At 43.6% G+C, this 15,344-nt stretch overlaps 3 protein-coding genes across 3 annotated transcripts; 1 reads left to right on the top strand and 2 right to left on the bottom strand.

Annotated features, from left to right (window-relative positions):
* The first annotated feature begins 5,876 nt into the window (after positions 1-5,876).
* LOC123138018 (PRELI domain containing protein 3A) lies at positions 5,877-6,878 on the top strand. The gene has a single exon (XM_044557909.1). It carries the CDS (start codon positions 6,058-6,060, stop codon positions 6,646-6,648), a length of 591 nt encoding a protein of 196 aa, XP_044413844.1. The 5' UTR covers positions 5,877-6,057; the 3' UTR covers positions 6,649-6,878.
* A 1,347-nt stretch (positions 6,879-8,225) lies between these two features.
* Positions 8,226-10,364, bottom strand: LOC123138017 (putative F-box/LRR-repeat protein 23). The gene is made up of 2 exons (XM_044557908.1): positions 9,947-10,364; positions 8,226-9,283 (listed from the first exon to the last, which is right to left on the bottom strand). The coding sequence occupies exons 1-2, from the start codon at positions 10,330-10,332 to the stop codon at positions 8,896-8,898; spliced, it is 774 nt and encodes a 257-aa protein (XP_044413843.1). The 5' UTR covers positions 10,333-10,364; the 3' UTR covers positions 8,226-8,895.
* A 1,358-nt stretch (positions 10,365-11,722) lies between these two features.
* On the bottom strand, positions 11,723-15,321 carry LOC123138016 (putative F-box/LRR-repeat protein 23). Its single transcript, XM_044557907.1, has 2 exons — positions 14,319-15,321; positions 11,723-12,709 (listed from the first exon to the last, which is right to left on the bottom strand). The coding sequence occupies exons 1-2, from the start codon at positions 14,702-14,704 to the stop codon at positions 12,010-12,012; spliced, it is 1,086 nt and encodes a 361-aa protein (XP_044413842.1). The 5' UTR covers positions 14,705-15,321; the 3' UTR covers positions 11,723-12,009.
* Positions 15,322-15,344: the final 23 nt, after the last annotated feature.

The following is a 15,344-nucleotide window of genomic DNA, read 5'->3' as shown; positions in this document are numbered from 1 at the left end:
GACACACATGAATCATGATTTATTAGAATACTCTATGTGCTTCACTTATATCTTTTAAGCTAGGCAATTTTGCTTGAGTGCTTCACTTATATCTATTTAGAGCACGACAGTGGCTTTATTTTATAGAAATTGTTGAACTCTCATGCTGTACACACCTTTTTCACTTATATTATTTAGAATACTCTATGTGCTTTACTTATAATATAAGTGAAGCATGAGAGTTCAACAATTTCTATAAAATAAAGCCCCCGTCGTGCTCTAAAAAGATATAGGTGAAGCACTAGAGCAAAATTGCCTAGCTCAAAAGATATAAGTGAAGCACATGGAGTATTCTAATAAATCACGATTCATGTGTGTCCCTCTCGAAAGGTGTGTACAGCAAGGATGATTGTGGTAAACTAAAAAGTAAAGACTCATATCAAACAAGACGCTCCAAGCAAAACACATATCATATGGTGAATAAAAATATAGCCTCAAGTAAAGTTACCGATAGACGAAGATGGAAGAGGGGATGCCTTCCAAGGCATCCCCAAGCTTAGGCTCTTGGTTGTACTTGAATATTACCTTGGGGTGCCTTAGGCATCCGCAATCTAAGGCTCTTGCCACTCCTTATTCCATAGTCCATCAAATCCTTACCCAGAACTTGAAAACTTCACAACACAAAACTCAACAGAAAATCTCATGAGATCCGTTAGTATAAGAAAATAAATCACCACTTTTGGTACTGTTGTGAACTCATTCTTTATTTATATTGGTGTAATATCTATTGTATTCCAACTTCTCCATGGTTCATACCCCCCGATACTACCCATAGATTTATCAAAATGAGCAAACAACACAAAGAACACAGAATCTGTCAAAAACAGAACAGTCTGTAGAAATCTGAATACTTCAAATACTTCTGTTACTCCATTAATTCCGAAAAATTAGGGAAACCTGTGAAATTTGTATATCAATCTTGTGTAAAAAATTCAGATCAAAATCACGCTTATGTGAATCATGAAAATTATTTTTCTGGGCGCAAAAGTTGCTGTTTTCAGCAAGATCAAATCAACTATCACCGTAAGCCATCCCAAAGGTCTTACTTGGTACAAACACTAATTAAAAAAACATCTAACCATAGGCTAGATGAATTATTAATTGAAAAACAGAACCAAAAAGACAAGAACAAAAAAAATGGGTTGCCTCCCAACAAGCGCTATTGTTTACCGCTCTTAGCTAGGCATAAAGCATAGATCTAGGTATTATCATCTTTGGTATGCAACCCATAAGTAGCTCTCATAATAGATTCATATGACAACTTAAATATCTTTCTAGGAAAGTGGTCCATGCCCTTCCTTAACGGAAATTGAAATCTATTGTTTCCTTCTTTCATATCAATAATTGCACCAATCGTTCTAAGGAAAGGTCTACCAAGAATAATAGGACATGTAGGATTGCAATCTATATCAAGAACAATGAGATCTACAGTCACATAATTCCTATTTACAATAATAAGAACATCATTAATCCTTCCATAGGTTTCTTAATAGTGGAATCCGCAAGATGCAAATTTAAAAAACAATCATCAAATTCTCAAAAACCTAGCAAATCACATAAAGTTTTTGGAATTGTGGAAACGCTACCACCCAACTCACACAAAGCATGGCACTCATAATCTTTAATCTTAATCCTAATAGTAGGTTCCCACTCATCATAAAGTTTTCTAGGGATAGAAACTTTTAATTCAAGCTTTTCTTCAAAAGATTTCATCATGGCATCAACGATATGTTTAGTAAAAGATTTATTTTAATTATAAGCATGAGGAGAATTCAACATGGATTGCAACAAGGAAATATAATCTATTAAAGAACAATTATCATAATTAAATTCTTTGAAATCCAAAAGAGTGGGTTCATTGCTACTTAAAGTTTTGACCTCTCCAATCCCACTTTTATCAATTTTTGCCTCTAGATCTATAAACTCTGAATCATTGGGATGCCTTTTAACTAAAGTTAACTCATCTCCAGTCCCATCTTTATCAAGATTTATATTGGAAAACAAAGATTCAATAGGAGGCACATCAATCACTTTAAGATCTTCATCATTATTTTCACAAAACTTCGGTTTAGTGGCCATCTTATTTACCAAAGTGGTTTGTTATCGGAAATTTGGCCAACTAAAATTTCAAGATGAGCAATTTGAGATTTAAGACCGTAAAATTCTTTAGACATATCGTTGAGATCTTTATTCATATATTCCATAAAAGTTTTCTGCTCCTTGAGCTCGTTCCTAAAGAAACTATTATGCTCAAATTGTAAGGACATGAAGCTCCTAGTATTATTTTCAATTTCTTCCAGCTTCTTATAGTAAAGATCAAAGTTCTTAGGTTGAGCCATCAAAGCAAGCGTATGAACAAACAAAAAGCAATCGAAAAGATGAACTGAAGAAAAGGGAAAATCTTTTTGAAAATCGTTTTAGAAGTGGGGTGGGGGAACGAGAGGCGAATGGCGAATAATGTAATGCAAGAGATGAGAGTTTTATGATGGGTACTTGGTATGTCTTGACTTGGCGTAGATCTCCCCGGCAACGGCGCCAGAAATTCTTCCTGCTACTTCTTGAGCTTGCGTTGGTTTTTTCCCTTGAAGAGGAAAGGGTGATACAACAAAGTAGAGATAAGTATTTCCCTCGGTTTGAGAATCAAGGTATCAATCAAGTAGGAGAAGAACGCGCAAATCACCAATACCTGCACAAACAATCAAACACTTGCACCCAACGCGATAAAGGGGTTGTCAATCCCTTCACAGTCACTTGCAAATGTGAGATCTGATAGAGATATATAAACGAAAGATAAAATATTTTTGGTTTTTTTTGGTATATAGATCTGGAAATAAAAGATTGCAAAATAGTAGATCGGAAACTAATATGATGGAAAATAGTAGATCAGAAATTAATATGATGGAAAATAGACCCGAGGGCCATAGGTTTCACTAGAGGCTTCTTTTTTGAAGGCAAATAATACGGTGGGTGAACAAATTACTGTCGAGCAATTGATAGAAAAGTGCAAAGTTATGATGATATCCAAGGCAATGATTATGTAATATAGGCATCACGTCCGTATCAAGTAGACCGACCCCTGCCTGCATCTAGAGTTTTAAGTTCATGAAGAACAGAGTAATGCTAAGATGACAAGATGTAGAGGAATAAGCTCAAGCAATATGATGTAAACCCCATCTTTTTATCCTCGATGGCAACAATGCAATACGTGTCTCGCTACCCCTACATTGTCACTGGGTGAAATCACGCAAGATTGAATCCAAAGCTAAGCACCTCTCCCATTGCAAGAAAAAACAATTTAGTTGGCCAAACTAAACCCATAATTCGAAAAGAAATACAAAGATACCAAATCATGCATATAAGAATTCAAAGAAGATTCACATAAATCCACAATTCATTGGATCTCGACAAACACACCGCAAAAGAAGATTACATCGGATAGATCTCCAAGAACATCAAGGAGAACATAGTATTGAGAATCAAAGAGAGAGAAGAAACCATCTAGCTACTAGCTATGGACATGTAGGTCTGTGGTGGACTACTCATGCTTCATCGGAAGGGCAATAGAGTTGATGCCGTGATCGAATCCCCCTCCGGCAGGATGCCGGAAGAGGCCCCAAGATGGGATCTCACGGGAACATATGGTTGCAGCGGTGGGAAAGTGTTTTCGTGGATGCTTCTGGAGGTTTGGGAATATTTGCAAATATATAGAAGGACGATCTAGGTCAGGGGGGTCACGAGGGGCCCACAAGGTAGGGGCGCGCCCTACCCCCTAGGCGCGCCCTCCACCCTTGTCGCCGCCTCGTGGCTCTTCTGACTTGCACTCCAAGTCCCCTGGGTGTCTTCTGGTCCCAGAAAAATCACTGTGAAGTTTTATTCCGCTTGGACTCCGTTTAGTATTCCTTTTATGCGAAGCTCAAAAATAAGGAAAAAACAGAAACTGGCACTGGGCTCTAGGTTAATAGGTTAGTCTCAAAAATAATATAAAATAGCATATTAATGCATATAAAACATCTAAAACAGATAATATAATAGTATGGAATGATAAAAAATTATAGATATGCTGGAGACGTATCAGACAACACGCCTGACAAGTATTTTTTGCAAATGTCATAACCAAGTTGTTGACAATTTTGCTTGCTTTGAAGGAAGCATGATGGATTTGGACAATGAGTACTCTACAACAACTTCATGGAGTTGTCCTCGTTCGATGAGGAGGACGAATATGAAGATGAAATGACAATAATGCAGGCGATCCTATCAGATGTGGATCATACGGAGGAGCATGTTCTGAAATTCAAGGGATCGATCAAGTGACATCAGTGTTGAACCAGGAGAGGGCATGTGTGCATTTGATGCTGGTGGGCGACTTCTTCGCCCTGGATGCCCTATTTGTTGATAATTTTCGGTGACACTTTCGGATGCGGAGAAATGTTTTTGTTCTATGATGGTGTCCGGGCCTATGATGATTACTTCACCTTGAAGAAGAATGTCGTCGAAAAAAATGGATTCTCCGGTTACCAGAATTGTATATTTGCATTGAGGATGCTTGTCTATAGCACGACCGCACATTCGTAGAACGAGTATCTCTGAATGTCTGAAAGCACATGTGAAGTTGACATGGCGAGGTTTGCCACTGCGATGGTTAAGGTGTTCGGGCGACAACACTTGAGAGAACCAACCATTGCAGACAACGAAAGACTCATGGCGACACCGGAAACAAGAGGGTGACCAGGTAATGCTCGGATCCCTTGATTGAATGCACTTGAGATGGAAAAATGTCCATATGCTCTACAAGGGCAATATCAGTGCCATGTTAAGAAGTCCACCATCATTTTTAAAGCAATTGCATCGCGGGACCTATGGATTTGGTACGCTTTCTTGGCATGCCCGAGTCTCACAATGACATCAACACGATGCATATGACTTCATTGTTTGTTAGGTTGACTGAAGGGTGAGCTCCTCCGTGTAACTATACTGTCAAGTGTCAATGGTAATGACTACACATGGGTTACTATATGATTTATGATAGGCGACCTTCGTCAAGACCATCTTTAAGTCAGTTGGAGAGAAAATCACCCACTTTTCCCAAAGACAAAAGGGGCTAGAAAGGATGTAAAGAGAGCATTTGAAGTGCTTCAACCCGTTTTGCAATTGTTCGAGAAGCTAAAAAAATATGGGATCCAGAGATCTCATGTGAGGTGATGACAACCTGTGTCATTATGCACAACATGACTGTGGAGGATGCTAGTGAAGGACCTGACGGGGATATGAAATCTGAGAACTTGAGTGACTCCATCCAACTCCTAGCTTAGAATCTAACCATGTCTGAGAAGTTTGTCCAAATGTGTGAAAAAATTAGGCATTGAGCGACTTAAGAATAATCCGGTTGAGCATCTATGAGCTGTTAAAAAGGACTCAAGTTTGGCTATTTAATTTAAAAACTTATTAATGTTTGAATTGTACTCCCTTTTTACCATAATATATGTCGTTTTAGCAGTTCAATTTAAAGCAGTTCAATGTGAACTACTGAAACGACATATATGAAGGGAGTAATATTTAAATTTAAACTATGCTTTATTTTGAAGTATTGCGGACTTAAAACAAATGCTTTGTGATATGATTGGATGGCCGACTCTCCTGTCTCGTCCCGTGAACACGTCTACGGACGGACAGTAAGTCCGTCTTGTGTTCAAGGAAGCGGATTTCGAACTAGCCGCTTACCACGACACGTGGCAGGACAAGAGAAAACGCAACGGACACGGGGGACGGACCACCGCACCGCTCCCGGTTTCGGGTCCGCCTTCCTCTCCAATCCAGCTTTCGCCTCACGGCCTACAAGAACCGGCCCCCGTCCTCCGTCTTCCCCTTTCCTACCTCCCCTCGCCGCACCGCGCTAATCAAACCCTCGCCGCACCGCGCTAATCAAACCCTCGCCGCAAGTAAGAAATCGAGGAGCGAAATCCAAAACCCCGCGAGCCAGCCGCCCGCCCGCTCACCCACCCGCCCGGACCCGCCGCCATGGTGGTCTACACGCAGGAGCACGTCTACCGGCACCCGTGGGACCGCGTGACGGCGGCGGCGTGGCGCAAGTTCACGGACCCGGCCTCCCGCACGGCGCTCTCCCACGTCGCCGACGTGCACACCCTGCAGCGCCGCGTCGACACGGACGCCGGCCGCCTCCACGCCGCGCGCTCCATCACCGTCCGCTCCCCGCCGCTCCCCTTCATCCTGCGCCGCCTCCTCCCGGCCGCCGCCGCCTCCCCCTCGGGCGCCGCGATCTGCCACTGCGTCGAGACCTCCGTCGTCGACGCCCCGCGCCGCGCCATGGACATCGTCGTCCGCAACGTCAGCCTCCGCGGGATCATCGAGGTCGAGGAGCGCTCCACCTTCCGGCCCCACCCGGACCGCCCCGATGATTGGACGCAGTTCAGGCAGGAGACCACGATCCGGTGCCGCCCGCTCGCCAAGCTCGCCGCCGTCGCCGAGAAGGTCGAGACCCGCTGCGCCGAAAGGTTCCTGCAGAACAGCGCCAAGGGGAGGGAGGTCGTCGAGCGGATCTGCCGCTACCTCGAGGCCGAGGCCGCCGGCGCCGCGCCTTCCGCCGTCTGATCCGGCCTGGTTTGCGCCCCCCTTTCTTGGTCGTTCTGGATCTGATCGAATCGAAGGTTTCGCTCGATCTGTGCTGCGGCTGAAGACCCAGGCCTCGCATCGAGGCCCTTTTTTGTTTGTTTTTTTGATTTCATTTTGTTTTGTATATGAGCTGAATCCTGAATGGAATAAAGCTTGTGAGCATAGACTTAATTGCTGTGTTGTATGTGGAGAAATTTTAACCCTCTTTTGCGCATAATCTTGTTGAGCTACATTCTGATCTGCAACTCTGAAACCGCTGCATCTTATTGCGCCAATTTGACAAATTGGGTTAACTGTTAACCCTGCTGTTGTCATGGGCTTTCTGTGAAGGGGCTATTCTATTCTGTGACATGTTGGTTATCGAATATGGAAGGTGAGTAACTATGCGATTTAACATAGATGCGTCTGTTTAGCTGATTAGTCGAAATCTATCTATGGCGCAATTGTGCTTATACCTTTGACTAAGCTAGAACTTGTAATATGCTAGTGTGGATTTCATGATTCGTCTGAATCATGTCCCTAACACCAAATAAGCCTGCAGCTCCTTGGATGCCTGAAAAGATTATGGCAATGGTTGATTCTTGTTATGACATGGATTGTTCTTCTGTTCTTGGTCCAATATATCTTGATTTGGATGGACTGTGGACAGATTTTATGTCTGTTTTCATGGTGGTTAAGTAGTTATGTTGAATTAGTTTAGTCAAATCTCCTCGGGTTCTTGCAAGTAAGAATTAAGACAGCTTGGAGTTCTTTTAAATGCAGCTTGCCTTGAACAAAAGAAAAACTGAGGCTGCTGCTGCTTACTAGCTTCTGTGAGAACGATCTTTGTGCTGCTGTTTTATTATGCTGTGTTTCTTTGCTCCTGAACATATGATTTGTTGCTTGGTCTGCCTTCAAATTTGTTGCCTGATTTTCAAATCTTCTAGCACATGACATCTCATATTTAGCTTTCTTTGCTTGATTTTGACTTCAACATTTATCTGCGCAGACAACATTTGCACATAAGAACGCTTGACCTGAATTATGAACTGTGATGTTCTTCAACAGTTGCTAAGATCATTCATTGTTATGTATGCCACTGGGTTTACCCACAGCAACCTCATGTTTTAGTGAAAGATGATGCGCTTTACTGCTGGTCACATATATCCTTGCTGGCGTAAATTCAGAGTCTTGCCTGACTGCCTGCATGGTAATAGTGTTTTATTGTGCTCCAATAGTTTTGCCTAACTGACCATCATCTTTTTTGAGACAGACCATCTTGTTTCCGTAGTGTGTTTGAAATCTGTGGATTTAATATGTTGCCGTTATGCAGCTGCATATCTGTTTGATTCTTTATTCAGGCTGTGCCGGTATAAGATTTTGATATAGCTTCGGTCCGTTGAGCCCTTCCTTTGTGCTTTTTCAATATAATCGGTGAACCAGCCTGACAGAAGCATGTATGTATGTGACAGTTTTCATGATATTTACCTGACTATTAGTAAGATATACATATTTGATCGATGAAATCGAACAAAGCATAACATGTACATCTACTGAAATGCAGCTGAAGTTGATCCTGGCAGTAGGTAAAAAGCTCTTATTCCAAAAGGGAAAGTTTGGCAAGCGCATTGTGTTTTTCTTGCCTTCTCTGATTGTTTCATACAAACTTAAGTAAAACATTGCCGACCTCTTTTATTGCTCTAAGCTCTATACATTCTGGGCAATTCAAAATTAAAACTGCATAGATTCTGTATGCAGAAATTAAACAAGATTTAAACTCCCATGCAGAGAGGTGAACCACAACCAGAATCGCCGCCAAAATCAGAGCAAGAAAGCACTGGGCATCGGAGAGTGCAGCATATGGCCTGGCCTGGCAGGGGAACTTCCATCAGAATCAGAACATCCAAATGTCGTGTACACCAGTCCTTCAGATTCTCCAGTACTCAAACTCGGTCTCCTCGGCACCACTAAAGAAGCGAGAATGATCAGAGTCCTCGGAGTCACAAGGCTCCACATTGAAAAACCAACAGTCGGGCTCTTCACCATTGCTGCGATACCACCAATAACTCTCCTGATGAGAATAACATCTACCAACAGGGCTGCCAGGCTCAAAATACTTGGAAGAATCATCGCTGAAGTCATCATGCATGCCAGACTGAGAACGCACCCAGTCATCAGTTGGCGCATATGGATTCACCTTCTTCGTCTTGACACGGGCACACTTTGCTCGCATGCTGCTGTTCATGATTATGTTGCCGCAATAGCGTATGTCAAGGACTCCAGGTGAGGGCAGCCCCCAAGGATGGCTGTCAACCCTTGGTTGTCGAGGCCACTGTGGAAAATCTTCAGGGACCGTAGCTCATGCATCCTTGCAATTGCCAGGGCTTCGCGGTTGTCGACAGGGTATATATCCCGTTCCAAATTATACCATGTATATCCTCTATCGTTGAAATGTTTGAGGTGCTTCAGTAGTGGACAAGCCGCGGCAACAACCTCAAAGACCCATGTGTCATATCTCTCACATTCACAAAGCTCGAGCTCCTCCAACAGAGGGAATTTCTTTATTGCCTCTGTCAATCCTTTGCTGGTTACATTACAGCACTTGGTAAGATGAAGGCTCTTCAGTAAGGGTGCCCTGCAAGGGTAACACATGATCTTAGTGGCTAGTAACATGTGTTCTCTAAAATCTCTCCTTTTGGTTATTCACGAAAGGAAGAAGGGAAACATGCAGACGATAAAAGAGAACATGTCATCACTGTTCCAGAATTTCATCTGTTTAAAGTTCGTTCTTGAGTACTACAAACCTTTTTTGTTGCGGGAGAGTACTACAAGCCTTGAGATACTCTTTTCTGAGTATGCAAGAGAGTTTTTATGTTGCAAATGTTTCTCATAATCACTGCTGCAATTTGCCACAAGATTAGCAGCGCTCAGTCTCTAGTTCTTTTTTGAGGGAAAGCTGAGTCCAATCTGTATACCGATTATACAAAATATTCCTATCTACAGCAATTTACTTTGTTCAGCAGTTTCGCCCCAAATTTCTGGGAATTCTAACTCGCTATGACACACATGACTTAAATACATAAAACCGGAGAAACGTTTTTGTCATTAGACAATGTCGAGATGTTGTGTAAGGCTGTAAGCACAGTTCAAGTCTTTTTTGTTCCTTCTCCTATCTGGCGCTGAGAATTTTTTTACTGCATAGACACCAGGCAATGTATAGAATTTCAAAATACATTTTGTACCAAATCAAGGAAGGACAGGTGCGAGTTTGGGGATCACGAACAGGGACGGATCTTACCGGTCGGCCAGGAAGAAGAGGAGGTCGTTGTCGAGGTCCTGCTGGCCGAAGAATTCTCGGCATTGCCCGGCGCTGAACCAAATGGAGAGCTGCGTCACTTTGTTGAGGCTGACCGTCTCCTGGAAGCGCCGGGAGCGGTCGCGCATGTCGACGCGGCGCCACAGCTCGGGCTCGCACACAGCGTCGTGCCAGGAGCGGCACACCCTGGCCGCGCCGCCGAACATGAGCTCGACGTCGTCCAGCTTGTGGAGGACATAGAGCATCACGTCCAGGGGCAGCTCTGCCCAGTTCCTCATCTTTGATCGTCGCCTCCGTCGGCTGCCCAGTCTCCGCCTCCCGCGCCCCGGAGGCGCCGTCGGCGGCGGCGGAGGCGGTAGCAGTGGCATCGTGATGTGGGTGGAGCTGTGGCGTTAACCTTGCGAAGATTATGGATCGGTTGCAGCGGTGGTACGTACGTAGCCAGGTCTCGGGGCGCTTCTCACGTGTATCTCTGTTTTCTTTTCTTTCTTTCATTATCATTACTTAAATTAAGTATTGAAGTCCTTTGAGAAATTAAAGAAGATGGCCGTGCGCTTGATATGGACCAAAGATTCAAAAATTGACTTCTGAGCACGTGTGCAACTGATCACTTTCTTTTGAAGTTCAAAAAACCACATTTTTACGGTTCCATCAAATTTTTATGTGCATAAACGTATAGCAATGCAGTATATCAGGCCAAAATTTCAGCAATGTACATGCTTGCATGTAAAAGATACAAAAAAGACAAAATACATGAAAATTAGGGGCTTGTTTTTTTGGTGTTTTTGGGCATTTTTTTTTCTTTTTTGTGCAGCACGTAATACAACGTATTATTGAACGAAATTTCATGGGTACTTAGACCACATGCATGCGCATTCATGTAAAAAAATCAAAAAAATTCAAATCTTTTAAGCATCCTTTTGGAGAAGTTCAAAACAAAGTGCTCCGTTGCCCCATGTTCTGAAAATCCGTTTTACCAAAGATTATCTTATATTCATATATGCATGTCTGCATCTTGCTCGACTTGATGAGCCATTGTTGACTTCAATGATACTTGTTCAACATTTACCTTGTGATCATGGGCAACAATTGATCATAGCTCTGAGAACGCCCCAACAAAGGAGGGGGAGGGGCGGGTATGCATTTTGTTGGTTTCAGTTGCCTTATTCTTCATCTGCCTGTGAATTTGGTGTTGCATTTTAAATCTTCTAGCACGTGCCATTTCACATTCATCTTTATTCTCTCGATTATTACTCGTGTATAGCCTTGGCTTGGGCATTTCCCAGCTCAAAAGGGGAACCCATCTGACCACATGTAAAACCAGCCATAGTTAGTCTTCGAGGCGGAGTGAAAGAAGGGTGGAGACTCTCGAACGAGGAGAAGTATCCCTTCAAAAGAATTGTCCGAGAAGCATAGTTTCGGAAGGCTCCGTCGGCGATCTCCATGGGCGCCTGATGCATGTAGATTGCTGGATCAGATGGGACTTGGTCGTGTGAACTGATATTTCTGGTCGTGCGGCTTCAAGAGCGAGTGACGCGAAGCTTCGCTGTCTGTGGACATGTCGGTGTTTTGATTTCCATGGTGAATATAGTGGTGGAGAATGTCATGGCGGCTAAGGTCTAGTAACGGCGGACTGACTTGGTGCTTCCTAACTTGTAGCAGAGGCATCGGCAAGCGGGGCGGCAACACAAGAAGATTTTGTCCTTAACTAATAGTATATGATGCAAATCTTTTGCCTCAATTTCAAAAATAGGAAAGTTGGGCAAACACACCGTGTTTTTCTTGCATCCTCTATTGTTTCATGCAAACTCAAGTGAAACATCACCGACCTCTTTTATTGCTCTGAGCTCTATACACTCCGTGAAATTTAAAATTGAAACTACATATAATTTGAATCTAAAAAATTTCAAAAAAAAATCTAACTTCATGCAGAGAGGCGAACCACAAACATAATTGTGGCCAAATCAGAGCAAGAAAGTACTGGACATCAATGAGTGCAACATCTGGCCAGGTCAGGCGCTTCCATCAAAACATTCAAATGTTACTTAGGTTCTCCAATACTCAAACTCGCTCTCCTCAGCACCACTAAAGAAGCGAGAATGATCAGAGTCCTCAGAGTCAGAAGGCTCCGCATTGAAAAAACGACAGTCTGGCTCATCATCGTCGCAATAGCACCAATACCCCCTATCCCATGGACGATAACAACTACAAACAGTGATGCTAGGCTCAAAATACTCAGAATCAATGGTGAAGTCATCATGGATGTCAGACCAAGGACACTCCCAGTTATCAGTTGGCCCATATGGATACAATTTCTTCTTCTTAACACGGGCACACTTTGCTCGCATGTTGCTGTCCATGGTGATGTTGTTGCAATACCGTATGTCAAGGTACTCCAGATGAGGGCAGCCATCAAGGATGGCTGTCAATCCTTGGTTGTCAAGGCCACCGTGGAAAAGCTTTAGGGAGCGTAGCTCATGCATCTTTGCAATTGCCAAGGCTTCGCTGTTATCGATAGGGTATTCAAGCCAGATATATCGCGAATATCCCCTATCTTTGACATGTTTTAAGTGCTTCAGTTGTGGACAAGCCATGGCAACAAGGTCAAAGACCCCAGTCTCATGTGTCTCACATTCCCAAAGCTCGAGCTCATCCAACAGAGGGAATTTCATTATTGCCTTTGCAAATGTTTCACTGGTTACATCACAATGCTTGATAAGATGAAGACTCTTCAATAAGGGTGCCCTGCAAGGATAATACATGATCTTAGCGGGTCATAACATGTATTTTCCACCTGTTCAAAATCTCTCATTTTGGTTATTCACAAAAGAAAGAAGAGAAACATTCAAACGACAAAAGATGACACTTTATCGCTGCTACAAAATTTCATTTGTGTAACATTCATTCTTAGGAAGTACAACAAGCCTTGACACACACCCTTTTGAGTCTGCGAGATAGTTTTATGTTGTAATTGTTGTTGAATTTAGATGGGCTTCATGCCCATATACCAAATATTTCCGGAATAAATCTTGAAAGTCTATGTGGTGTTTCATGTCATGCTGGAAAGTTTAGCACCACCACAGAAGTGGAGGAGAGTTGAGATTAACATATAAGAAACTCCATATATCCTATTGGAGCATGAAAAGAGAAGTGTTACATGCACGCTCCTCCTCTTTCGCCCACTTCGCTCTCGTTAGATGTATGTCGTTTGTGTGTTTTATTTTTACCGGTTGAAAACACATATGCATTACGAACAACTGTATCCGAACCTCTCGGATTGTGGGCTGTTACCGACTCGGTTGTAGGCCTAACCCCTCATCTCCCTACCCGACCATCTACATATTGAAGGTGTTGTCAACCCTAATTGTTACCTAATCGGTTCACATATGTTCTACCTCCTCGTGCACCAAATCACCGTCGTTCCTTGTGCTCTTGTTGCTTTCGACAACTCCATCCCGATGACCGCGTGCACGGTTGTTTGGGAGAGAAGCCTCCGGAACCCTGTCCTTTGTGATCCTCCACCGAAAAAACAAGGTTTTTTGGGAAGAGTCTCGGTGCGGTTGCTTGGTACTGTTCATCTTCGTCCACTAATTTGATTACGTCCTCGACCTCCCCAACATCGCCATGGATGGCGTGACCGATGCCATGAAGAAGGCTACCTATGCCAACGTTGCGGCCGCTGTTGCGGACCCTACTTTTCTGATTGAAGGGTATAATATGTTTATCCATCTGTTACTGATTCATGTGTTGGCCGCACTTGATGTTATCATAGATTTACGTATAATATATTCAGTACATGCTCACATGTTTATAGCTTTCAATATGAGATTGATTTTGTTGGCGTTGTCATCATGATGTATTTATGAATTAAACTAATCCAAAAATTGCTAATTTATCCAAAGTTCTTTCTCATAATTCACTACTGTAACGTGCGATAAGATTGCCGGCGTTCAGTCTTTTTTGTACGTAGTTTCTTATTTTAAGGAAAACTGAGTCCAATTTGTATACCAACTGCTCCCTCCGTTCGGAATTACTTGTCACAAAAATGGATAAAAATGGATGTATCTACAACTAAAATACATCTAAATACATTTATTTCTTGAACGAGTAATTCCGAACGGAGGGAGTACAAATTGTTCCAACCCATATTTAGTTACTTTGTTCAGCAGTTATGCCCCTAATTTCTGCGAATTCTTCTAGCTCGCTATGACACATGATTTAAAACCATAAAATCAGTTGTGCCTGTGAGAAAATTATATAGACATAGGCACTGCATCGCAGTAATTTCGGAGAATTATGTATCACATTCCTAGAATGCAGGTGCGAGGTTGGAGATCACGAACAGGAATCTTACCGGTCGGCCAGGAAGAGGAGGAGGTCGTTGTCGACGTCGTGCTGGCCGAAGAACTCTCGACACTGCCCGGCGCTGAACCAAATGGAGAGCTGCGCCATATTTTTGAGGCTGACCGCCTCCCGGAAGCGCCGGGAGCGGCCGCGCATGTCGATCCGGCGCCACAGCTCGGGCTCGCACACGGCGTCGTGCCAGGAGCGGCACACCCTGGCCGGGCCGCCGAACATGAGCTCGACGTCGTCCAGCTTGTGGAGGACGTAGAGCATCACGTCCAGGGGCAGCGCTGCCCAGTTCCTCCTCTTTGATCGTCGCCTTCGTCGGCCGCTCAGCCTCCGCCTCCCGCACCCGGGAGCCGCCGTCGGCGGCGGCGGCGGCGATAGCAATGGCATCGCGATGTGGATGTGGCGTTAACCTCCCAAAGATTTGGTTTTATGGATCGAGATCGCAACGGTAGTACCCTGTGCGCTTCTCACGGGATCTATTTCTTTTCTTTCTTTTTTTCGTTATTTAAGTATTATGATAATACAGTGTATATAGTAAGCATTAAAGTCCTTTGTGAAATTAAAACTGGTACCCTAAAAAAAGAAATTAAAACTGGTGTCACGGTAAAAAAAAAGATGTCCGTGCGTTTGCTATGGACCAAAAGATACATTTAGCATTTTTCTTGGAAAAAAATACATTTAGCTGTCATATTATATTTGTTGCGAGGAAACTTCCGATCTATTCATCAAGCCATACTGGTATAAAGAACACGGAAAAAATAATACAAACTTGGGAGGAGGACACCGTGCATAGTGGAAAGAGCCCGAGGCAGGCGTAGACAGTGGCGGGAGCCTGATCCGCCACCGGATTCGTCATCACGTCAGGGGCGGCGGCTGCTCGAACCGATAGGTGCCGAGAAGCCACGCCGTCGCTCCTCCTTGTCCATCAGATGCCCCATCGCGGTTTTGGACTGAGGTGGTGGGCAGCGGGTAGGGTTTGGGTGGGTGGCGGAGAATGGGGAGTGAGAGTTAGAGAGAGGGGCCTATG

Source organism: Triticum aestivum, chromosome 6B (assembly GCF_018294505.1).
Source record: "Triticum aestivum cultivar Chinese Spring chromosome 6B, IWGSC CS RefSeq v2.1, whole genome shotgun sequence".
Classification (NCBI taxonomy): domain Eukaryota; kingdom Viridiplantae; phylum Streptophyta; class Magnoliopsida; order Poales; family Poaceae; genus Triticum; species Triticum aestivum.
This window is presented reverse-complemented; position numbering and strand designations above follow the sequence as displayed.

What these genes read in the sequence shown, in the direction of transcription:
- LOC123138018 (XM_044557909.1), top strand. Translation starts at nt 6,058, where the DNA reads ATGGTGGTCTACACGCAGGAGCACGTCTACCGGCACCCGTGGGACCGC.
- LOC123138017 (XM_044557908.1), bottom strand. Translation starts at nt 10,332, where the DNA reads ATGCCACTGCTACCGCCTCCGCCGCCGCCGACGGCGCCTCCGGGGCGC. An exon ending in CTCTTCTTCCTGGCCGACCG is followed by an intron (nt 9,284 to 9,946) that starts GTAAGATCCGTC and finishes TTACCCTTGCAG; the next exon opens with GGCACCCTTACTGAAGAGCC.
- LOC123138016 (XM_044557907.1), bottom strand. Translation starts at nt 14,704, where the DNA reads ATGCCATTGCTATCGCCGCCGCCGCCGCCGACGGCGGCTCCCGGGTGC. An exon ending in CTCCTCTTCCTGGCCGACCG is followed by an intron (nt 12,710 to 14,318) that starts GTAAGATTCCTG and finishes TTATCCTTGCAG; the next exon opens with GGCACCCTTATTGAAGAGTC.